The 23,823-nt window shown below is 47.5% G+C and overlaps 1 protein-coding gene across 1 annotated transcript in view; it reads left to right on the top strand.

Moving 5' to 3' along the window:
- Nucleotides 1–23,823, top strand: part of Efr3b (EFR3 homolog B) — a 78,631-nt gene that overhangs the window by 21,114 nt on the left and 33,694 nt on the right. Inside the window, exons 2-4 of the mRNA XM_038319561.1 lie at nt 14,608–14,684; nt 15,880–16,007; nt 23,353–23,503. Of these exons, the coding sequence (XP_038175489.1) occupies nt 14,608–14,684; nt 15,880–16,007; nt 23,353–23,503 (356 nt within the window). The remainder of the gene's footprint in view (nt 1–14,607; nt 14,685–15,879; nt 16,008–23,352; nt 23,504–23,823) is intronic.

The raw sequence follows: 23,823 nt of genomic DNA, 5'->3' as shown, positions 1-23,823 counted from the left end.
CCATGGTATCTCCTTGTCTTCAAAATAATGCCAGTGAAGTTTGCACTTAAATTATTTATTCAAACACATTTCAGCCATGTGGCCGAGTTTCACTGGGATGCCTTTGTTGGCAGACATCACGGTGAAAGCATGTCCTGTGCCTATGTTTGGGGGGACCAGCAAAATGGATTACCAGTGTTGGAAGCCTCTCTCTATTGTTTTCCCTGAAGGCTATGTGGTAATTTTCTGAACCCAACTTGCCTTGCGTCTCATGCCTGTTTCTCAAACCTCGCGAGGCACTCTGTTGATATGAGAGTATCAACATTGTCGTTCTGGGCTGTCGAGATGGCTCAGTGCTGTGTGAGCTTGGTGACCTTGGTTCGATCCCTGGGACTCACATGGTGGAAGGAGAGGACTGACTCCCACGGTTGCTCTGTCCTCCACATGCACGCCCCTGCTCCCATGCATGCTAGAAATAAATAAAATAAATTGAAAAAGTTTAAACACACTCGATTTTTAAAGATACATATTGTCATTCCCGCATGGGTGGGATGTGTTCTAACCCAGCTCTCAGGACCAGGGTAGCTTCCAATGCATCCATGGAAATAGAGAGTCACCATTTTGGTCGGTAGCCCCAATCCTTTGGCATCTCCCTCTCTATGCTGTTAGTCAGGGTTTCGTCCTGGGCTCCCCATTGCTTTCTTCCAGCCTTCCACCCTGGCTCCGGCTCCTTGTAACAGCCTCCCTTCTGTTCACTCTACACTCGAATCCATAGTCTGGTTTCTCTTCTGAGAGCCTAGAAGTCACTCCCCCCGCCACACACACACGCTGGACCCCAGGCTGCCTTCCTCTCCCTCGTTACCCCAGCAAACAAAGCGCCCCCAGTCTGCAGTCCTCACCTGTTCCTGTGGGGACCCATCCTGCTCCTGAACATACAGTTCAGATGCTTGAGTCTTACTTCTGCATGTACCTTTGGACTCTAGAAATTCATCCTCAGGGAATACTCTAGAAAAATGCTGATTGGAGGTGGCGCACGCCTTTAATCCCAGCGCTCGGAAGGCAGCGACAATAGATTCTCTGTGAGTTTGAGACCAACCTGGAACAGCTAGTTCCAGGATAGTCAGGGTTACACAGAGAAACCCTGTCTCAAAAATATAAAATGAATAATAAATAAATAAATAAATAAATAAATAAATAAATGGGAACATTGTAACAGGCATACATTCTTTCCAACATTATTTTTTTCATGCCTTTGCGTGAAGATGTAAGTAAGGTAAATGTCAAAGAATTTGGAAAAGATGCAGTAATTCTTGTGGGTCTCCCTGGAGTTTGAAACACCCATTCAAAATGCTACTTGACAGGGGGGATGCATATAAAATGGGAAGCAGGCCACGTGTTTGGAACTTAATTGTGGGAGTTACGCTGTGCGCCTCCTGGGGACGAGGAAGCCTGCTAAGGGCTCGAATGAGGCAGCTGTGCCGCACAGTTCTAGCCTAGTCTGGTGAGTCCTCTTTACCTTTATCACATTAAACTTTAAAATTTATTAGGAAATATAGATTGCTAGGTAGCTGTAAAGAAACATACAGAGAAGTCCCATGTACCCTTCACACAGCATCCACCAGTGTTGATATTATGGGTTGATAGGGTTCAGTATAAGGAACTTGACATTGACCATTGGTTCCGTCCGCAAAAGTGATTTCAGTTTCCTCACTTATTAATAACTTTATATCTTATTTTACTGTTTACGTTTATTTACTGGGTGTGTGGGAGTCTTGATGGGTGCAAGCATACTACATACAAATTGTAGTGCAATTGGAGAACAACCTGTGGGAGCTGCTTCTTTCCTTCCACCTTGTGGGTTCTGGGGAGCAAACTCGTCACCAGGCTTGGTGGCAAGTGCCTTTACCCACAGAGCCATCTCACTAGTTCTGTGGACAACTTTTTATTATTGTTGTTTTGTTTTTCGAGACAGGGTTTCTCTGTGTAACAGTCCTGGCTGTCCTAGAACTCACAGAAATCCACCTGCCTCTGCCTCCTGAGTGCTAGGTTAAAGGCGTATGTCACCACTGCCTGGCTGTGAACAACTTTTTTGGTTTTTCGAGACAGGGTTTCTCTGTAGCTTTGGAGCCTGTCCTGGAACTAGCTCTTGTAGACCAGGCTGGTCTCGAACTCACAGAGATCCGCCTGCCTCTGCCTCCCGAGTGCTGGGATTAAAGGCGTGCGCCACCGCCGCCCGGCCTGTGAACAACTTTTAAAAAAGCATTCCATCCCAGAATTTGTCTTTTTTCTACTTGAACACACTTTCTCCATACCTGCATGACATATTCTTTCTCACTTCAGATCTTCCTATGAACAATTGCTCTGAAGTTTGAGAGCTATCTTGATCCCTTTCCTTGCTTGTGAGATCTTCGGCCAATAAATTAACCCTTCTGTTAATCCCAGCACTCAGGAAGCAGAGGCAGGTGGATCTTTGTGAATTCGAGACCAGCCTGGTCTACAAGAGCTAGTTCCAGGACAGGCTCCAAAGCTACAGAGAAATCCTGTCTCGGGAAAAAAAAAAAAAAAAAAAAAAAAAAAAAAAAAAAAAAAAAAAAACACCCTTCTGGTTTTCCATGTGAAGAGTGGCAATAAAACCTCATGAGAATTTGGGGTTTTAATGTAAAATGTTCAAGGTAGGCACATAGAGTAATACACCCTCAGGGGCTGAAGATACAGCTCAGCAGTTAGGAGTGTGCGTTCACTCTGCTCCTGCAGAGGACCCGAGTTCAGTTCCCAGTCAGGTGGCTCACAGCATCCTGTCACTCCATCTCCGAAAGCCCCTGTGCCCTCTGCTGGCCTCTATGGACACCTGTACTCACGTCCAGCTGCATGCCAGTGGGGACACGGACACAGAGGCATGCACAGAATGAGAACTAAGTGCACCAGGGACGTGCGCTTCTCCTCTGCCTTTTCTCACAGTACAGTGAACTTCCCCAACACTTTTCCCACCCCAGCTCCGGTCTCCTCAGCAACCCGGGCTATGCATGCGTGTGAACTAACTTTAATGTGTTTCATACTCCTTTTGAATATATTCACATTTCTATTTTTTTAATCTAGCAACAATATGAGGTATTTGCAGTAGAGACCTCAATCTCTACAAGTCAGCATGTTGGAGAAGAGCCTGGGTTCACCACCATCTGAAATACAAGGACAATTTTACCAACCTCAGAGACTGTGTAGAGATTCACAGAAAGGGAGCAGAGTGGCCAGCGCAGGTGAGCTCAAACCATGCTGGTCGCTACTGCTGATGGTGGTTGGCACCCCTTTTGTTGTTTGTACTCGGAGCTTTGCCCTTGGGCATCAGGGAACATGAGCATCACCTGGGTTTAAGATGGGATTTCTATTTATTTATTTATTTGTTTGTTTGTTTATACATACATACATACATACATACATACATACATACATACATACATACAGTATCCTGCCTGTAGGCCAGAAGAGGGCACCAGATCTCATTACAGGTGGTTTTGAGCCACCATGTGGTTGCTGGGAATTGAACTCAGGACCTCTGGAAGAGTAGTAGTCAGTGCTCTTAATCTCTGAGCCATCTCTCCAGCCCAAGATGGGCTTTCTTAATGGTTGTTTGTGCTTCATACTCTTGCTGGCTCATTTTATGTCAGCTTGATACAGGTTGAAGTCATCTCAGAGAAGGGAATGCCAATTAAGAAATGGTGTCCCTAAAATTGGGCTGTAGGCAAGCCTATAAGGCATGGAGGGCCCAGCCCATTGTGGGTGGTGACATCTCTGGGACTGTGGTCCTGAGCTATAGAAGAAAGCAGACTGAGAAAGCCACGGGGAGCAAGCCAGTAAGCAGCACCCCTCTGATGTGGGATTCCCCTCTGTATACTGTGAATATGTTTTATCACCATTGGTTAATAAAGAATCTGTTTAGGCCAATGGCTTGGCAGAGTAAAGCCAGGCAGGAACTCTGAACAGAGATATATAGAGAGAGTAGGTGGAGTCAGAGAGACGCCTTGTAGCTGCCAAAGGAGAAAGACACCAGAATGCCAGAACCTAATCCGGGGCAGGTCACAGCCTCGTGGCGATACACAAATTAATAAAAATGGGTTAATTTAAGATGTAAGAGTTGTTTAGAAATGTTCCTAAGATATTGGCCAAACAGTGTTGTAATTAATATGGTTTCTGTGTGATTATTTGGGTCTGAGCAGCCAGGCAACAAGCGAGAAGTCTCCGTTTACATCCCTCCATGGGCTCTGCATCAGCTCCTGCCTCCAGGTTTCCACCTGTTTGAGTTTCTGCCCTGATTTCCTTCGATGACCATCAGTGATATGGAAGTGTAAACCAAATAAACCCTTTCCTCCCCAACTCATTTTTCTGTCCTGGTGTCTCATCACAGCAATAGAACCGTAATAAAGACACGGGCCAACCATACAACATAGAGTTGCAGGTTCAGTGATTACTCATTCAGAAGACCTGGGTTGTTCCCAACACCCACATGGTAACTCACAACCAACCTAAATCCAGTTTCAAGGGATTCTTTGCCTTCTTGTGACATCCATAAGCACTAGGCACACTTGTGGTACACATACATATGTGTAAGCAAAACATTCATACACATAGAATACATACATCTTTACATATTAAAAAAATTAAGGTAAAGATAGAAAGCTGTAGTGGCCAATTATTTTCTGTTATTTCAATTGCTTCTATTCTGACACCTTTCTGATAAGTTTGGAAAGACATTGTGTGTGTGTGTGTGTGTGTGTGTGTGTGTGTGTGTGTGTTGGCATCTGTGTATGCATGTGTGCATGCATATGTGTAGGTGGAGGCCAAAGGTTGCTGCTGGGTTTGTTGTCTGGTGCAGGGTCTCTCACTGAACCTGGAACTCACCAGTTGACGAGGCTGGCGTGGGCAGCAAGCCCCAGGGTTATGGCTGTTTCTGCCCCTTCTATTCGGGTTACAGACACAGAGTACCACGCTCAGCTTTTGAGTCATTACTGTGGATCCAAATCAGTACATGTGGAACACGCTAGTGACTGTGACCTCTCCCCAACCGTAGAAACGTTAATAATATTTACTTGAAACTGAGAATGTAACTAAGTTGGTAGCGTGCTGGTCTAGCATGCATGGATCCCATGTCATACATCCATAACCCACTCATATCCAGCACTGCGTAAACCATCAGCCTTGCAGAGCTGTGCATGCCTGTAACCCAAGCTCTTGGGAAGTGGAGGTAGGACCAGAAATTCAAAGCCTTCCTCAGCTACTTGGGGAGTTCAAGGCCAGCCTGGGTTAGAGCCTCTGCCTATGATGGCGATGATGAAGATGAAGATGGTGATGGTGATGGTGATGATGGTGATGATGGTGGTGGTGGTGATGATGATGGTGGTGGTGATGATGATGATGGTGATGGTGATGATGATGGTGGTGGTGGTGGTGGTGATGATGGTGATGATGATGATGATGATGGTGGTGGTGGTGGTGATGATGGTGGTGGTGGTGATGATGATGATGATGATGATGGTGGTGGTGGTGGTGATGATGGTGGTGGTGGTGATGCTGCTGGTGCTGATGTGTGCTGGGGGTGGTGCTGACTGCTGCGATGCTGCTTGTGGTGGTGCTGGTGCATGCTGACTGGTGCATGCTGCTGCTGGTGCTGACTCTGCTGCTGGTGGTGGTGATGATGGTGATGATGATGATGATGGTGATGATGATGGTGGTGGTGATGATGATGATGATGGTGATGATGATGATGGTGATGATGATGATGGTGATGGTGATGGTGATGATGATGATGATGATGATGGTGATGGTGATGATGATGATGGTGGTGGTGGTGGTGGTGGTGGTGATGATGGTGGTGATGATGATGATGACGACAACGACAACGGAGGGGTGACCCGGTCAGGGATTAAGCGCACTTACTCTTCCAGAGGACCCAGGTTTGGTCCTCAGCATCCACATTGTAGTTCGTAACCTTCTGTAATTCCAATTCCTGGGGATTCAATGCCCTCTTCTGGCCTCTGCAAGCACCAGATACAGCAATACACATATGTACATACAGGCAAAACACTCATACACATAAAATAATAAATCTAAGAAGGGAAGTGGCAGGACACACCTTTAATCCCAGCACCCAAGAGGCAGAGGCAAGTGGGATCTCTGAGTTCAAGGTCAGCCTGATCTACAAAGCAAGTTCCAGGACAGCCAGGGCTACACAGAAACCCTGTTTTAAAAAACAAACAAACAACAAAAAGCTAAATAATAATAATAATCAGTTGTCGCAGTACTATTTGGTGGTGGTGGTGATGGCTGATAGTGACTGAGTGTTTATCTCGTAGCAGGAACTATGCTAATGGCGTCACTTGTTCCATGTTAGTCTCTGCTACAGCCCTGAGAAGCAGACATCCTGGGTCCAATTCCACAGATGCATAGGCCAAGGCACACAAAGGCTTAGATACCTTGCTTCGGTTTGTACAGCCATCAGAGCTGGGCAGGGCTTCGAAAACCAGTCTATCAGGCCCTGTGGAAATGGTTGAGACAAACGTTTCCTACCGACTGTGGTCCCAAGGGTCAGACAATTGGAAGAGATTCCGTTTGGTTTTATTTGTTATCTATTTGGAAAGTGGTGCTAAAACCCTCAGGGGAAGCTCACAGGTAGTAAGGAACTGAAATCCTGACATGAAATCAATCAGACACGTTTCTTTTAAGATTCCCAGTCTCAATTAAGGCGGCAATCAGATTAACCAAGATTGGCTGGGAAGCGGTGAGCATCTTGGAGGCTCTGGTGCGTGAAAGGTCAGCCTGCTCCTGCCAGCTCCTGCCAGCATCTGCTGCCTCCCTGGGGAGCATTCAGCTGCTGCAGAATCCCTTTTTCAGGGAGCTCTGTCTAGAAACCAGTTCCTTCCCCGAATTCTTTTCACCTGCATCTTCTCTTGTTCTCCATCCAGAATCTTCCCTGGGTGAGAGACAGGTGCTGGTGCCCACCCTTGTGCCTCCCAACCGTACACCCGTCCTGCAGCCACATGGTGCCATCAGTGTCCTTAACACCAACCGAGCAGACCCGGGCTCTGCCTGTGTGGCTCCCTGGCTTTAATTACCCAGGGCAAATGGCCGCCTCGCTCTGAGTAATGAGACATCAGGAACAACAGGGAATGATCTAATAAATCAGCATCTGGTCAAAAGATGGAATAATAAGCAGTCATTTAAGTTTGAGCAAAAAAATAATATCTAGCGAGAAGGTCACAGTATTCCTGATACAATAAGAAAGTAAGCTTTGGCAGTTACAGCCCGTGGGACCCGAATGTCATGTCTTTTTAACATAGTGAAAACACAGAAACAAACCTAGAACAAAAGCCCCACCATGTCAGTCATTATCTCCAGATAATGCGATCACAGGGTTTTCATTCATTGTTGGTTCTTTATAAATGTGTCCCTAAGAGCATCATGTCTTTTTAGATTCGAAGCGAGGGAAAGGAAGAATAGGCTTAGGTAAGTTTGTTGCCCCCGCCCCCAATCAGTGGCTTGAGTTCTTATCGTATGCTGTCTCTCTAAGGACCCAATTCAAATCTTGCCTCGCTGGGTGGGTTTCTGCATTCATTCAGCTCAGAGATATCTTCAGTCTGACAGACTCTTGGACTCATTGGGACCCACCAACAACTCTGTGGGGGTCTCACGTCTCCAACTAAAGGATGGGGCCCCTGGTGACTGCCTGTGTTTATATTTAACTTCCTTCTCCTGGCCACACGGCCCAGCAAGTGCTGCACAGCTGCTGGAGTCTAATCAGTGTTCACGGAACACAAGCTGGGTCCTCATGGGATGTACCACATGGGGGTGACCCGCCTTTCTCTCTGAACTTTGTCCCATTTCCTCCAATTCATCTGAAAGGGCTGTCTGTGCCATTAGCCCTGGCTTAGACTTTATTGTGAATTGTTTTGCTGGTTTTTTTTTTTAATTCCATTTATTTTGGTAGGGATGACCAAGTCTAGCCCTTGTTTTTATAGGAAGATTATAGAAGAAAATAAATATGGGCTATTTTGAGCATAAAGGTTGTGTGTGTGTGTGTGTGTGTGTGTGTGTGTGTGTGAGTGTGAATGGGGATAATGGAGCTCATGTTTTTAGGACAGAAAACGAGAGCCAAGAGGAAAGGAAGGACTTCCCTGGGTCTCACGCTGATCAAAGGCAGGTGAAGTCACAGGCATGTCAGCCTTCCTCCCGGCATGCTGTGCTCAGAGTACTGTACAGAGGTCAGGGTTGCAAGACACAAGACCTGGGCAACTTACAGTTGTTCTAGAGGAAGAAAAGATGAGTCACTGAAATAACAGCCTGAACGGCCCGGCTCTACCTGTGTGGCTCAGTGCAAAGTGTGCACAGGCACAGATTCCAGCTGGCGGAGGAGACGGATGGATGCTGGCAGAGGCATTAGGGATGGAGGCAACTAGAGAGGTCCGGGCCCTGAGTCAGGGTGTTTTGTGCTGCTGGTTACCCTCCTACCCTAGCTCGTACCCAGTGTTCCTGTCAGCTCGTTTGCAGCATGCTCCACCCCTGTTCCTGTCAGGACTTTCTATGATGCAGTCTGTTCTCTGCCATGGTCCTGAGCCTTTGAGGCAGAGAGCATAAAAATCAACTACATTGGAGGATAGCTGAAGGGCAGGATGCCCTCCGCCTGGAGTGGGCTTCCCTGGTTCAATGCTAAGTGCTGGAGTTGAAATTTCGGTGCAGAAATGGAGCCACCCTAACTCTTCTGCTGGGAAGCAAACTAAGCCAGAGTCACCTTAACGCTACATCAGAAATGGATGAAAGCAAGAAGAACAGCTGATGGCCAGACTGATGGGACAATGTCAAGCATCCAGGAGGTTTCTAATCAAGTGACAATACAGAACGAGCCTTGCGGGGAGGGCGGTGGCTGAAGATGCATCTTAATTATAGTAATGAGAGAGTTAGGGAGCCTCCTGGTAAAAAGACATATGCTGTGAGATCCTGGACAGGATCATCTCTTGGATCCTCCCTCTGTCTTACTGGGTCATGACAGGTTCTACGTGAAATACTTACAAAGTTCTTGGCTAGGGCTTAGCCCACGGCAAGTGGTAAACCCTGGGGTCTGTTGGATATTAGAGATGAGCGTGAGGGAGCCAGAGGCGGCAAGGCAGGAGGGCGAGGAATACAGACGGGATGGACTCTTGGGTCCTGGACTACAGCTCCTATGGGCTGAGAGGAGGGAGTCACCCGGGGAGGCCTAGATTTTGAAAAGTTTGTCATGTTTAGTTTTAGGGATTTCGATTCCATCTTCCACTTGGCACAGGCAGCTCTGTCCAAAAGAACAGATTGGTCAAGAACCCAGGATGGGAGTAGGCGGAGCCCAGGAGAAAAAGCTGCAGCGGGCAGGAGCTGGCAAGGCTGACAATGCCGGCAGGCCAGATGAGGTTGCCAGCAGCTGGACTTCTTTGCCATCAGATCCAGAACAACCAGTGACGGTCAGTGCTCTCACCATGGCTGCCCGTCAGTCCCTGAGGAGCATTTAAAACCCCTGTCCTTCCTCAGTGGGAAAGCATCGTCTGATGGGGGCACTTGAGCCACTCAGAGGCCAGAAGGTAGGAGAAGGCCAGGGTATGTGGCATGGGCAGGCAGGAGAACTCTCTGACCTCTGGCTACCCATTTCCAGCATGCCTACTTCAAAGACCCTGTCCTGTAGAAGATAGGACCTCAGAGCCCTGAGCTGTGATCTGGACCAGAATTCTGGAGGCATTGGCAACCCTGTAGGATTCAAGGCCAAGATCCTTCCCAAGATCCTCCACGGCCAAGGCAGGCATTTATGGAACTGTTGCTGAGTGCCTTATAATGGGTTCCTGTTGGCTTCAATTTAACCCCATTGGCTTCTCCTGAGTCACAATCATTGCTTCATTCAGAAAGTATGTACCTGAACCTCCAACCACCTTCACCTGTCCTGGTCCTGGGCTGGAGCAGAGACTGCCCCTGCCTTGACAAGCTGACTTGCAGGGAACATAATGTGGACACGGATGGAGGGAATCATTTGGGAGCATGCTGTGAAAATGGATGAATTGGTGCAGAAAATAAAAGGGGAACAGGGCCCAGGGAAGTTCCCCCAGTTAGGCTAATTGTGGGCAAACCTCCTTGATAAGTTAACAAAGCTTCCCTCACCCCAAAAAATAGTTGGGAGAATATTCTCTAAGAGGGGATCTTCAACGCCAATGTCCTGAAAGATGTCCTTGCATCAGGGCTGATGAGTCCTAGGGAAGAAGGAGGAGAGGGGACCAGGGCAGTCTGACCATACTTAGCTTTCAAGTTGTTGGGTATCCCTGCAACCTTGTAACTAGACAGTCTGTTAAAGTCTGTTAATCATTTGATTTTTGAGTATCCAAAGATACTGTGTCTGTATCTTCCTGTGTGTGTGTGTGTGTGTGTGTGTGTGTGTATGCACAAATAAATATACACATATATAACAGGAAGTTGGCCAGGCCACTTTTCTTCATTTCCCTTAAAATAGGTATAAAAAATTTAAGCAAGTGAGGTCTTAGTGACAAGAAGAGTATTTAGAAAGTTGCCTTTGGTGCCTGGAGATTGCATCCACCTGGTACAATCTCCAGAGAGTGAGAGATGACCCTGGTGGAGGGCAGTTCTCTCCTTGAAATAAAATGGACAAGAATTAAAAGGTACAATATAGGCAAGTGGCTTCGAGCTAATCTCCACCCGCTTCCGTGTGCTAACATCAAGAATCAGTGCTCTCAGGAGCAAGATTAAAGAAACACTAGACAAGCCTATTGAATTCTCGTTCCAATGAGCTGTTTTCAGTTGCATCGTATTGCTTTGTTTGCTTGTGAGTTGGGTAGGACTCTCAGGGAGAGGCTTGTGAGTTGCCCAGCACCTCCCTTACCTGCTTTGGCTCTGAACCGGCCCCGCCCCACCCTCACCTTATCTCCAGGTTGCCCAGGAAGTGCAGATGCTATATAGCGCCTACTGTCCTATGGCTGAGATTCCAGAAAAAAAAAAAAAAAAAAAAAAAAACAACCTCTAGCTATGTAATTATGATTGTTCAGTCTCTAAAAGCAAACAGACAAGAAGCCCGTGCAGCCCAGCCCTGGGCTGAGTGTCCTGCCGACTCCTCTATAGGACACAGCTTTATACTTACTGTGTGACAAACTACTTTTTTTTCTCGAGACAGGGTTTCTCTGTAGATTTGGTGCCTGCTCTGGAACTTGCTCTGTAGACGAGGCTGGCCTCGAACTCACAGAGCTCTGCCTGCTTCTGCCTCCCGAGTGCGGGGATTACGTTCTGTGCCACCGCCGCCCGGCTTGGTGAACCTACTTCTGACAAAACTACTGTTTTGTTTCTGAGCTTTTCTTCCCTCTTACACCAGGGTGTTCGTTTCACAGCTCTACCTTATTTTAAACCCTGTAAAGGTTGAAGAACAAACAAAACTCCAGCACCCAACAGGTTTCAGACGCCTGTGAGCCAGTTTTCTCATAAACACCCCAACACCCAAATGTCTAGGAGGGTCTACAGTGAGGGATCATTCCCTTTGCCTGTCGGGCTTTAAAACAAAACAAAACCAAAAACTTGTACGTTCTCAGACACCAGCAGCTTGTGAATTGGTTAATTAGATCTCCGAGATGGGAATTTAGTGTTCAGGGGCTGTTCATAAGATCGGAGACCAGTGTTAGCCGCCCAAAGGCTCCGGCGTCTAGGTTTGGAGGACCCTAAGAAAGAGACAGAGACATAACGAGGGAATGAAGGTGACATGCTTTGTGGAAGACTGGTGGATATCACAGGCTATGTGTGTCTATTCTCCGTCCCCACCCACCCCCAGCAGTTGTTTCTCCCACCCCACCCATCTCCTGTGGTGTCCCAGTGTGTCACCATGCAGCTTCAGTGACTCCACACAGGCACATGACCCCCGGACTTCAGTCTTAGCCTGTGCTCTGGGTTTCTTGTTTGTACATGCGAACCCCACATTCTCACCTTACCCTCTTCCTTCTAGGAGGTATTCACATCTTGTTGGGCTCTGTCTGACCTTCATCAGCAGTCTTGGGTGGCCCATCCACACAGCTCCCTGGCAGACATCCCTGTGCCATCCTGTGCCTCACATCAGAGTGGTTACTCGGGTGTCTCAAAGCTGTTAGGCTGTGCACAGCCATCCTCAGCCTGGTCCTGCCTGGTCTTTGTGTCTTGTCTTTTCTTCTAGGATGTTAAAAAAAGAAAGATGCAATATCTCTTAGGTCCCCTAAGTGGGAACATTACCATGTATCTATGAGGAATTGTGGATCTGGGTTGAATTACTCAAGGTCATACAGTAAGTAACCAGAAGAACTGGGGTTTCAACCCAGGCCTCTCTTGAGCCTAAATTACTTAGCCACCAGGCTGTGCTGATTTGCAGACTCCAAGAGACGCCAGTACCTGGAGCATCAGTATTGCCTAGCCATGGGTGGGAATGTGGCATCTCGGGCATCCCATGCTCATGTGCATTCTCCTGCCCTATCTCTTTGCATCCTCCTGTTGCACCAGGGCTTTGAGTTTTCCTAGCTTGCTAACTTTGTAACCCACTCAGCACCGGTACAGTGGTTATGTGCTTGGTCTCTGAAGTTAGATTTTGGGGGACTAAATCCTGGTTGGCCATGTATTACCACTGTGCAGCTCCAGGCAGGTCATTTAACCTCTTCATGACTCAGTTTACTTATTTGTAAAGCAGGGATAAATATAATACACATTCACCCTATGGAATTGTTCTAGAGATTTAACAAGCTGCCATATGTTCTAGCTGGGCACTTGGAGAAAGTGTCCAGAAAGCTGGGCCAGACAGATAACAGTATAGCCTACAGGCTTAAACCCTGGGCTTTGAGACCCTGAGAGGAAATGTATCCCCTTAGGAGATGTCCCATCATAAATAATCCTGGGTGCCAACAGGACGTGGCCCTAAATGCTTTCGCCTAGGAAGGAGCAAGGAGGAGAAGCCAAGGCAAACCCAGGAAACGTTTGACTAGAAGAGTCTGGGGTAGTGGGGGAGTCACAAGGCTTCCTTGTGGGATATGGGTGGGACTCACACAGCGGTTCCCTGCCACTCTGGCCCTGACTGCCTTGAACTTCTTCAAGTTCACATCCATCCCTACGAACCAAAATCATGAAGTCTGAAGCCCAAACCATGGCTGTCTCCTCCTCCTGGCTGGATGCCAACCAGACTTCGCAGCCGGAGCTCCCTCACTGCTTCTCCCACAGGCCCTTGCGGAGTGCTTTGTGCGGCGGCGGAATTCCCATGGCAGCAATTCAGTCTTCTCTCAGTGACCCCTAATCTTCCCAGCAAACATCTGCATTTCAAGTAGAAGGCGTGTGTGTGCAAACACAGCTCATCTATAATTGGCAGGTGGAGGGGGCATTAATTTTCTTTGCAGGATGGACTTTGCCAAGCCCCCATGGGCTCCTCTGTGCTACCTCTACCCCTCCACTTTCTACCTTCCCCCAACTCTCGGCACAAAGGATCTGGGATGCAGCAGAGGATGGTCCTGCCTGGAAGAAGGCTAAAGAGGACAGTTTCTAGATGTTTCCACTTCCTTGATCCATTAGGTTGTTTTATTGTTGATTTCTGGACACCATCTGCTTTCCCAGTGTGACATATCCTGAACAGGGTCATTTGGGCTTCTCGGTGGAATAAACTTCACTTTGTAAAGCCCTGCCACATTGTTCTTAGTTTTTCCATTTGGCCAGGGGACCAGGGAAGGGCTGGCAAGGAGAAGCAGACCAGCTCTTCTGTGCACTTTCAAATACCACAAACAAAAGCTTTAGAAATTCCTGTCTGTTAGTAGTTAATAATCCTATCCATTTATCATCGCGTCATGACTGTTCTGCAGAGGGAGGGTACAGGAACCGACCCTGGAGGAGAATGAGGCTCAGGAAATAGGGAGTTGGGAGCCAGTGAGGGCAGGAGGAGCAGTCACCCCCCACGTGGTCTTCATCTTCCCAGGACACTCAAAACTCATGGGCTGCGGGGGTAGATTTTATAGTCTGATCCCAGAAATTCATGGTGTGTGTGTGTGTATGTGTGTGTGTGTCAGTGATAGGGTGGTGGCATGTGTGCGCGTGTGTGTGTGCATGTGTGTAAATGGTAGGGTGGTGGCATATGTGTAGGTATGTGTGCAAGTGTGTGTGTAAATGGTAGGGTGGTGGCATATGTGTAGGTGTGCGTGCGTGTGTGTGTAAATGGTAGGGTGGTGGCATATGTGTAGGTGTGTGTGTGCATGTGTGTAAATGGTAGGGTGGTGGCATATGTGTAGGTGTGTGTGCAAGTGTGTGTGTAAATGGTAGGGTGGTGGCATGGCAGCACCCAGCTTTCACATGTTCCCACCCACTCATGAGGTCTCACCCTTCAAGTGTTCTGAGCTCTGGTTTCCTACCCTACACACCCCACTCTGCCCAGTCCCTAAACTGAAGACACAAGCAAAAGACCAATGTCTTGGCCTGTGGGAATCAGTGGGAGACCTCCACTCTGGGAAGAACAAGGCCCTTGGCCCTTCAGCCCTGGTTTTTTTTTTCCTCAGAGGTCCTGGGTTCCCGGTTTCTGCAGCCTCATGAGAAGGCTTCATTCCTAGATTTGATTTTGTTTTTGTTTCCCCATCCCAGGTGTGTGCGGCTGCTGTGGCGCCCTTCGTCCCAGGTACAAGAGGCTGGTGGACAATATCTTCCCTGAAGATCCTGAGGTAGGTCACAGGAAGGGCTAGATGGACTGTTGACTGGGGAAGGCCTTTGGGCAGTGGCTCTTCCTGGTCCCCAGCCTAGGAATGATGAGTGCCTTTGTCCCATGGAGAATGAGGACATCTGGCTCTTTTAAAGGCTGGCTGTGCAGACGGCTGCTTGGTAGGGATGTGTCGGGCTGCTAGGGATGTGTCAGGCTGTTGCTGCATGGTTGACACGTCTTTCTCACTCCTGTCTCAGTTGCTCACTCTCCTGATGGAAATGTTTTCTGTCATCTTGTGAAGACGTGCCCCTGTCTAGCGTTTGCCTCGGGAACCCGTGTCTCTCCCCGGCTCCCTCTGGCAACTGTCAGGTGTCTGGCTGTGCATTGCACAGGAGACCTAGCTGTGTGGCTTCCAAGCTGTCACTCTGTGTGTCACACTGTGTTATGCATTGTGGTCTGAGGATGTCAAGAGTTGATGCATTTGCCTTGATATTTGAGAATTCCTGGCCTCCTCCGGATGGGCAGCCGGAGGTTCCTATTTCCATTATCCTCTGGAGAATTCCCTAGGAGCTGCAGAATTGCCTTCTTTGTGTCTTGGTGGTGACACCTTAATTCTGAGTTACTTTTAGTGATGCTACATCCTTCATCCATACCAGTATGTGTCACTGCACCCACACGTATATACACATTAATGCATAGACACATAGACCACCTTCTGTCAATATTTGTGTGTATGTGGTACATGTATGTGTGCATATGTGTGCAGGTACACTTGTCTGTGCATGCATATGTGGAGGCCAGAGATTGCCATCACATACCTTTATCACACTCCACCACGCTTTTCTGAAACAAGTCTCTCACTGAACCAAGAGCTTGCTGTTGTGGTTAAACTGGGACCAGAGAGCCTCAGGGAGCTCCATGTTCCCCCACCCACCCAGCTCTCAGGAAGCTTTTAGTTTACAAGGACTGTGCACAGCTTTTCTTTGGTTCTGGGGAATCTGAACTCAGACCCTCGTTCACCAACAAGCTCTACGCTAGGAGGTTCTCCCCAGCCCCATGCTTGGAGGACGAAGTGCCGTTTTCATCCTTTCAGTGAGCCTGATGCCCAGCACCTGCATAATAGACACCCTGTATATTCAGCTTAGTTGAACTGATATTTGCTCCAGACTTGCGCTTTCTCACCATACCGGTGATGTCGAGCTGTCCGTCTTCTACAGGATGGTCTGGTGAAAACCAACATGGAGAAGCTGACCTTCTATGCCCTCTCAGCTCCAGAGAAGCTGGATCGCATCGGTGCCTACCTCTCCGAGAGGCTCATCCGAGACGTGGGGCGCCATCGCTATGGGTAAGGCACGTGAGGGGGAACAAGATGGATTTTCAGAAACTGCATTATATTTTTAGGGTAAGATAGTGTAATAACATTTCAAGAAAAAAGCTACAGTCTGAGTTATTGGATAGACTGGGAAAGACAAAACTAGAACCAAGGAGGGTGGGTTTATGTGTTCCCCCGAGGCAGGTCACCTTGGATGAGTCTGGACTTTTAGGAAGAGGGGTTGGTGGCTCTTAGGAGTAGACCTGTGGCATCCATCGAGTCATTGCGTGTCCCCATAGAACTTACACAGTCAGTCTGCCTGTTTATTCTCAGTGTGTGTTTATTCTCAGTGTGTGTTTATTCTCCCCAGCCCGGCTCCCCTCACGGTCTGAGAAAGTGAGGTGGAACCAAATGTGTGCTGAGAAGAAAGGTTGGGGTGGTTTGTTCACTAAAAAACACACCGTAGAGAAAGGGCTGGAATGGAGCTTAGCTGCTCGGGTGTCTGGCAGACTAGAAACCTTGACTTCAATCGCTAGTGTTGCATAAACCAGTCCACCTGTGATCCTAGCACTCAGGAGGCAGAAGGTGACAAAGTTCAAGGTCATCCCCAGCAATGTGAGTGTGAAGGGGAAGTGTGAACTGCATCTCAAAACAAGACAAAAATATATTTTAGTGAAATATTTATTATTGTCTGAGACGAAAGGACTTTGTGTGTTTAAAAGAGAGAAGAAATCTTAAAGTGATCAATATATTTAGCTGTTTAAATGCTGATTTTTTTTATTTGTTTTGTTTTTAGTTTATCAAGACAGAGTTTTTCTGTGTAGCCCTGGCTATCCTAGAACTTGCTTTGTAGACTAGGCTGGCCTTGAACTCACAGAGATCCGCCTGCCTCTGCCTCCGGAGTGCTGGGATCAAAGGTGTGTGCCACCACTGCTCAGCTGAAAGCTTCAGATTTTTAAAACTGAACACAAAAGATATATATTAACAACAAAAAAAAGACAAAAGATTCAGGTCTCATGTTAGTACCATCGCAGAAATAGTCCTGGGGAGTCAGGAGAGGATGGCCGGGGAAAAGATAAGATTGCAAAGCATCTACTCGGAGAGCCAGTGTCATCTGATGATGCTCAGACTTACAGTCCATGCCCAAACTACCGGGTCATCCTATCACATTTTTCTAAAAGTAAATGTTTCAGTATTAACTGGGAGATGGGGGAAAGGCATTTTTACACCTTCCTGGAAAGAGAACAAATTGGCTGAAATTTTCCAGGTCATGAAATACGTGTCCTTTCCTGTCCATTGCTTCCCAAGGAAACCATCTCAATGCCTCTGCCGTCTACAAGAAGATGTTTTTTGCAGCGTTTTCTGTCCACTTCAAAAAACCAAAACCCAACCAACAGAATCTCAGGTTGCCCAGGCTGCCTTCGACCTGGCCGTGTGGCTGAGGATGACCTCTGGCCTGCCTCCTCTTCATAGCACTGGAATGCAAACGTGGGGGCACCACACCCAGGCCACGGTGCCTCTTAGAACAATAAAACCCTAGAAATGGCCTAAGTGTCTGGCAAAAGAAAACACCAGTAAGTTATGGTTCATATCATTTGATAAGATGCTATCTAGATAATAAAAATGGTGTTTATAAAGATCACTATCAATGATATTAAAAATAACGAAAACAGACTATAAAGGCCACATACGTAGTATTTAAGGTCAAGTTAAAAAAAAAATCAACAAACTTCAGTGGCTAAAAAAATCAAGTCCAAATGCCAGTGTATCAGAGCATTCACCCTGGGAGTGGCCCAGTTCGAGGACTTTGTTTCATTGTGTTCTCTCTGTTCCCTAAACATCGACTGCTGGGCATGTGTTACTTCCACAGTGTAAGAGTGGACTACAGCGCAATTGTACTTGCCGCTGCCCTGCCATCATGACACAATTCACAGCCAAACAGCTCACCCCGAGAAGCCCCGGTAGTGTTACCCACGACACAGAGGGCTGAGTGCATGATGGGTAGCCATGGTTCCTGTGGATCCTGCTCTGCCCGAGTCTTTCTCTCCATTCTCCACTTCCCTCTGATCCTAACGTTGTTTTGTTTTTCCTTATTTTGTGTGGGGGGGCCAAGCAATGATGGTGATGATGTAGGGAGACAGGGTCTCATGTATCCAAGGCTGGCTTTGACCTCAGTATAACTAAGGATGAGCTTGAACTTCTAACCCTCCTGCCTTCACCTCCCCAGTGCTGGGGTCATAGGCATGCCCCACCATAACGGGTTATTGTGGTTCTGGAGATCAAACCCGGAGCTTTATACATGCTAGGTCAATGGAACTACATCCTCAGCCCGCTACTGCCTTTTTCTTGGTTCAGGCTTTGAATCTGTTAGCTCAAATTACAATAGGGGACTTGTCTCCCGCTTTCAGTCTTCCTGTTTGATCTTCCCAGGCCAATAGATATTAATTATCATAATTATATGATATTTAAGAGTTAGACATGCTCTTCAAACTCAAAGACTAAGATCTTCAGTCTTTAGAATCAACTCCAGAGCTGGGCAGTGGTGGCTCACACCTTTAATCCCAGCACTCGGGAGGCAGAACCTGGTGGATCTCTGTGAGTTGGAGGTCAGCCTGGTCTACAAAGTGAGTTCCAGGACAGCCAGCACTACATAGTGAAACCCTGTCCTGAAAACAAACAAACAAACAAAAAATCAACTCCAAGCTCCTCAACTTCTAGGGTCTTCCACCTTCCAGCCATGCCCACCACACCTATTATATAACCAGTACCACACATACTGGTTGAACGGTCCTAAGGTTGAGAAACCAAGGGTCGTTGGTAAATGTTGGGCTTAGGAAAAGGTTTTGTGTGTACTAAGGATGTACTCTACCCTAGCTCTGGCAAATCATTTTTTTAAATTTTTTAATTGATTTTTATTGAGCTCTACATTTTTCTCTGCTCCCCTGCCTCTCCCCTCCCCTTCAACCCTCTCCCAAGGTCCCCATGTTCCCAATTTACTCAGGAGACCTGTCTTTTTCTACTTCCCACTCTGGCAAATTAAATTAGGCTACCGTTTATGTGAAAACAAAATGAGAACTAATGTTTCCGTGATCATTCTCTCTATGATAAAAGTAGGTTGCCACTCAATAAGAGGAGGAGCGTGCATGCTTTGCATACTGACTATATAAAGAGCCCTGACGTACTGGACAGCACATTCAAGCAAGCGAAAATGGCTCTATCCTAGACTGAACCGAAAGCTAATGTGCCAGTAATAGCATTAAACATTTAACACCGATTCTGCCCTGCAGAATTGGGCTCTCTGCAGTGATGCTTCTTGTGATTAAAAATGTCCATAGCTGACAGAGCCTCTTCGAATCCTTCCTCTGCTCGCGGAATGACAATTCAAAATTGGCATCATCCTGTTAAAAATAGCCTTGCGGAATCTAGGTATTTAAAGCCTGAAGGAGGACTTTGATCATAAACATTTGAAGAAATGTCTGTTAGAATCCTTTCTCCTGGCCCTCCTGTAGCTCCCTGCCCAAGCCGCTGGTCTCGTCCTTGTCATGGGTGGAGGCCTTGGAAGAGTAGCATTTTCACATCAGACAGTGAGAGGAAGTGTGTCTTCCTAGCATAAGGGTGTCTGTTTATGGTTTGGTTCTATCAATGTGAACCTTGGATGTGGGTCCCCGAGAGCCCCAGAACCACCTGCTCATGGCCACTGCCTTTCTGCACTGTCACCCTGTCATTAGATAAAGGGTTCTGATTCATGAGTGTCTGGCCCCAGAAGGATGTCAGCTGTGAGCACGGAGATGGCGGAACCTCAAGGTGTTTGGTATAAAGGGTGGTGATAGGCAGAGGAGCGAAAGGCCAGCGTTTCTTATGCTTCTCTCATTCTCTTTCCGGATCAGCTCAGCGTCCCTAGAAACAGGGGGACAGGGAGGGAAGGACAGTGCTGAGTGAGACAGGTCCACCAAGGGCACCAGCATGGACCGCAGTGTGTAGCATGTAATATCAGACAGTGTCTGGAGTTCTGCCCCAGCCCAGCACTGAGCACTGAGCATGGAGACTGAGGTGGAGCTGCTGCAGCCTGAGGACCCTGGCCCAGCATTGTTTTCTAGAAGGATCTGAAGTTGGTGGGAGAGTGGGCTAACCCGCAGTTAGCACTGCAGACTCTGCTAGGTGGAGAGACTGGGCCCGCTCTTCCTCAGCTGGGGCGCAAACTATCGCCCTGCTCCTGGTCTCCTAAAGGACTCAGAAGGTGCTGGGCAGTGGTGGCGCACGCCTTTAATCCCAGCACTCAGGTGGCAGAGGCAGGCGGATCTCTGTGAGTTCAAGGCCAGCCTGGTCTACAAAAGCTAGTTCCAGGACAGGCTCCAAAGCTACAAAGAAACTCTGTCTCGGAAACAAAACAAAACAAAACAAACAAACAAACAAAAAAACCTCAAAAGTTCAGTTGAGGAATGGGCTGACTAAATATACACAGAATGCCCAGAATAAGGGTCCCTGACCAACTGGGTGGAGTTCCCAGCCTCCTCTGTCCATACTTCCCCTTGTGCTACAGACCTTTCCCTGAGTTCCCTGGCTACTTCTGTCCGGAACAAGGTGTCCAAGCAGAACCAGCCTTCCCCAGAACTCACAGAGACTTCTCATCTGGCTCGTAGGCACCAGGCACCCTAGCTATTTTTCTCTGTGGCTGTCATTCACCTCTGTTGTTGGTCCCTGAGTCTGGGGTCTTCCCGTTGTTACCTGCCCGGCGTCCTCCCCTGCTGCCTGAGATTAATAATCTGTTCCAGGTCACTTGTATCCTGTCCTCTTCATCATGCGTGTGGGGAGCCCACGTGGTATACTTGGCGCTGGTGTTTGCTGCAACAGCAGCCTATACTGTCCCCCACGGCCTGGCTCCACCCTAGTACCCATATAGGCCAGTCTAGACTCACAAACGTTAAAGAACATCAGATCTCTGATGATGGTTCTTGTCATGGGAATCCTGTTGGTGGACAGTACCCCCAAAAGTCCCATCCTCTGTCCTGAGAGCACAGGTCTGACACGCAGGGCACATGGGCGAAGGTGGCAATAAAATAGGACAAACACTGAGGTCATCATTGGGGGTCCAAATTCAAGTTCATAGTTAAAACCGTGCTGTTCTTAGCACTGGGGTCAGAAATGGAGCATTGGGGACTGGAGAGATGGCTCAGAGGTTAAGAGCACTGGCTGCTCTTTCAGAGGTTCTGAGTTCAATCCCCAGCAACCACATGGTGGCCCACAACCATCTATAATGATATCTGGTGCCCTCTTCTGGTGTATAGGCACACATGCAGGCAGAACACTGTACTGTATACATAATAAATAAATAAATCTTTAAAAAAAGAAAAAAAGAAATGGAGCATCAAGGGCAGCACGTTCAGGGAACGAAGCCCTATATGTCTTTATTTCTTTTCATTTCTGTCTCAATTCTACCGTGATTTTCACTTTATACCAGAATCTCTAGTATTGGTCAATGCCAAGTTTGGTTTTTCTTCTAAGAAAGAAGAGGTTTTCTTTGTTTTTATTTATTTATTTTTCTTATCAGGTTGTTCTAGACCCCCCCCCACACACACACCCTGAAAGAACAATAATGTTCTAGGACTTGGGAGGCCTTCTAGTTTCTTCTCTTACCTCCCATTCCACCCCTTCCTGTATTAATTTCATTTAAACTCCAGGAAAAGTAAAATGTCAGTAAAAAAAATGCTGGTATGACCCTTTAAAAAGGGTGAGTTTCTCTTTGCCTACCGTTATTTTCTAACCGTGGTTGGTGACTTGACTATATCCAGATGTCCCTACAGGGAAGCCTCCCCCCAACCCTGCCTGCCCTCTCTGGCCTGTCCCATCTGGCGGGGGTCCCAGCCAGTTTTCTTTTCCAGCTTGGGTGACTTGAAGTCTCTGAAATGCCAGGTCTGCCGGAGGCATCTTGGCTGTGACTACGCCAGTCTATGGAGGTCAAGGTTATGGTGCGTGAGGCATGTCTGTCCTGGGTAGGAGGAATGCTAACCCAGGGCTCCTACTCACCAAATGAGTTCTGAGAGCCAATGCTGCCTTTGTGTTCCAAAGCCACCACCGAGAGCTGGGGCTGTCGCTCAGGGATAGTGTGTTTAACAAGGATGTGCAAAGCTTGGGTTCCACCCTGGCCCCTCAAGGAAAAAAAAAGGACTTTATAGATAAAAGGATGACATCTTTTAGAATGCCCAGAGATGACTTCCATAATCCTTAATAATTGAATATAGTAATATTAAAGGATTCAATATCTGACTTAGCTTATAGAGATTAAAGACATAAATTTTATAAAAGTATAAAAGATTTCAAAGTACAGAGGCTTTTTTTAATGACCATTTTGTACAGAAGTTAGTGCAAAGATGTTTAAGCATCGGTGTCCAATGGCTGTTTTTAAAACCAGATTTAGGATCTGGAGAAATGGTTCAGTAGCTAAGAGCCCTGGATGCTCTTCCAGAGGACCCAGGTTTGATCTCCAGCACCCACAGAGCCGCTCGCAATCAATTGTAATTGCGGTTCCAAGGGATCCAACGCCTTCTTCTAGCCTCTACAGGCACCACACACACACATGGTACACAGACATTCATGCAGGCAAAGCACACATATGCATAAAATAAATAAATCTTTAAAAATAAAAATTGTCTCCAAAGCTACAGAGAAACCCTGTCTTAAAAAAAAATTGTTAAAAAACAAGTTTAGAAGACACCGTGGATTCTAATACTTTGTGTGGATGTACAAAGTTGCTGTGGCTTAGGCCATGTTTTTACTACATGTGTTTACTACACAGTTTCTGCAGTTGAATGGCTGCCACAGAAGTACTGTTGGGCCTGATGAGGTCAGGTAATCCCTCCTAATAGACCCAAACTTTTTTTTAAGACCATAGAAAATCAAGAGTTTATAAATGTCCACGTCATGTTCAAAGATGAACTTGATCTGAACTGGTGAGGGAGAGCTGATCTTTGGGGCTCATTCTCTGTTGTATAGGTAGCACATGAGCTTGACTGGGGAACCTGAACTTGTTTCTTTTTGTTCCGAAACAGGGTTTCTCTGTGTAGCCCTGGCTGTCCTGGAACTCACTCTGTAGACCAGGCTGGTCTCAAACTCACAGAGACCCGCCTGCCTCTGCCTCCTCAGTGCTGGGTCTAAAGGCGTGCGCCACCTGCACCCAGCACCTTAACATTTTTAAGTCCCCCTTGCAGCTCTGAGTCACCCTGATTCTCAGTTCTGGTCTGGAGTGAACACTTGTTAGAAACACGGCTCAGACACTGGCAGCCCATGGAGGGAGGCATTTCCTTCCCCGGATACAGCCCTAGCCAGGTGTGGCAGTGGGAGAGCGCGAGACCAAGTGAAGCCATTATGCCTCGGTCCTCAGGTACGTGTGTATCGCCATGGAGGCGCTGGACCAGCTGCTCATGGCGTGCCACTGCCAGAGCATCAATCTCTTCGTGGAAAGCTTCCTGAAGATGGTGGCTAAGCTGCTGGAGTCGGAGAAGCCCAACCTGCAGATCCTCGGCACCAACTCGGTAAGGGGTAGGGGCGCGGTGGGTGGCATAGGTTAGAAGACCTCTGGGCCCGGCAGTTCCGTCATCACTTGACTTCTGATTCTAAGCCAGTGGTTCTCAACCTTCCTAAGGCTGCGGCCCTTTAATACAGTGCCTCACGTTGTGGTGACCCCCAACCACAAGTTTATTGCGTTGCTACTTCATAACTGTAATTTTGCTATTGTTATGAATCGTAATGTAAATAAATATCCGATATGCAGGATATCTGATATGTGGCCCCCAAAGGGGGTCTCACCCACAGGTTAAGATCAGCTGCCCTAAGCACAGACTACCTCTTGTGT

The sequence above is a fragment of the Arvicola amphibius genome, chromosome 2, assembly GCF_903992535.2.
Source record: "Arvicola amphibius chromosome 2, mArvAmp1.2, whole genome shotgun sequence".
NCBI classification, from domain to species: domain Eukaryota; kingdom Metazoa; phylum Chordata; class Mammalia; order Rodentia; family Cricetidae; genus Arvicola; species Arvicola amphibius.
Note: the sequence above shows the minus strand (reverse complement) of the source record. Positions and strands in the feature narration are given on the sequence as shown.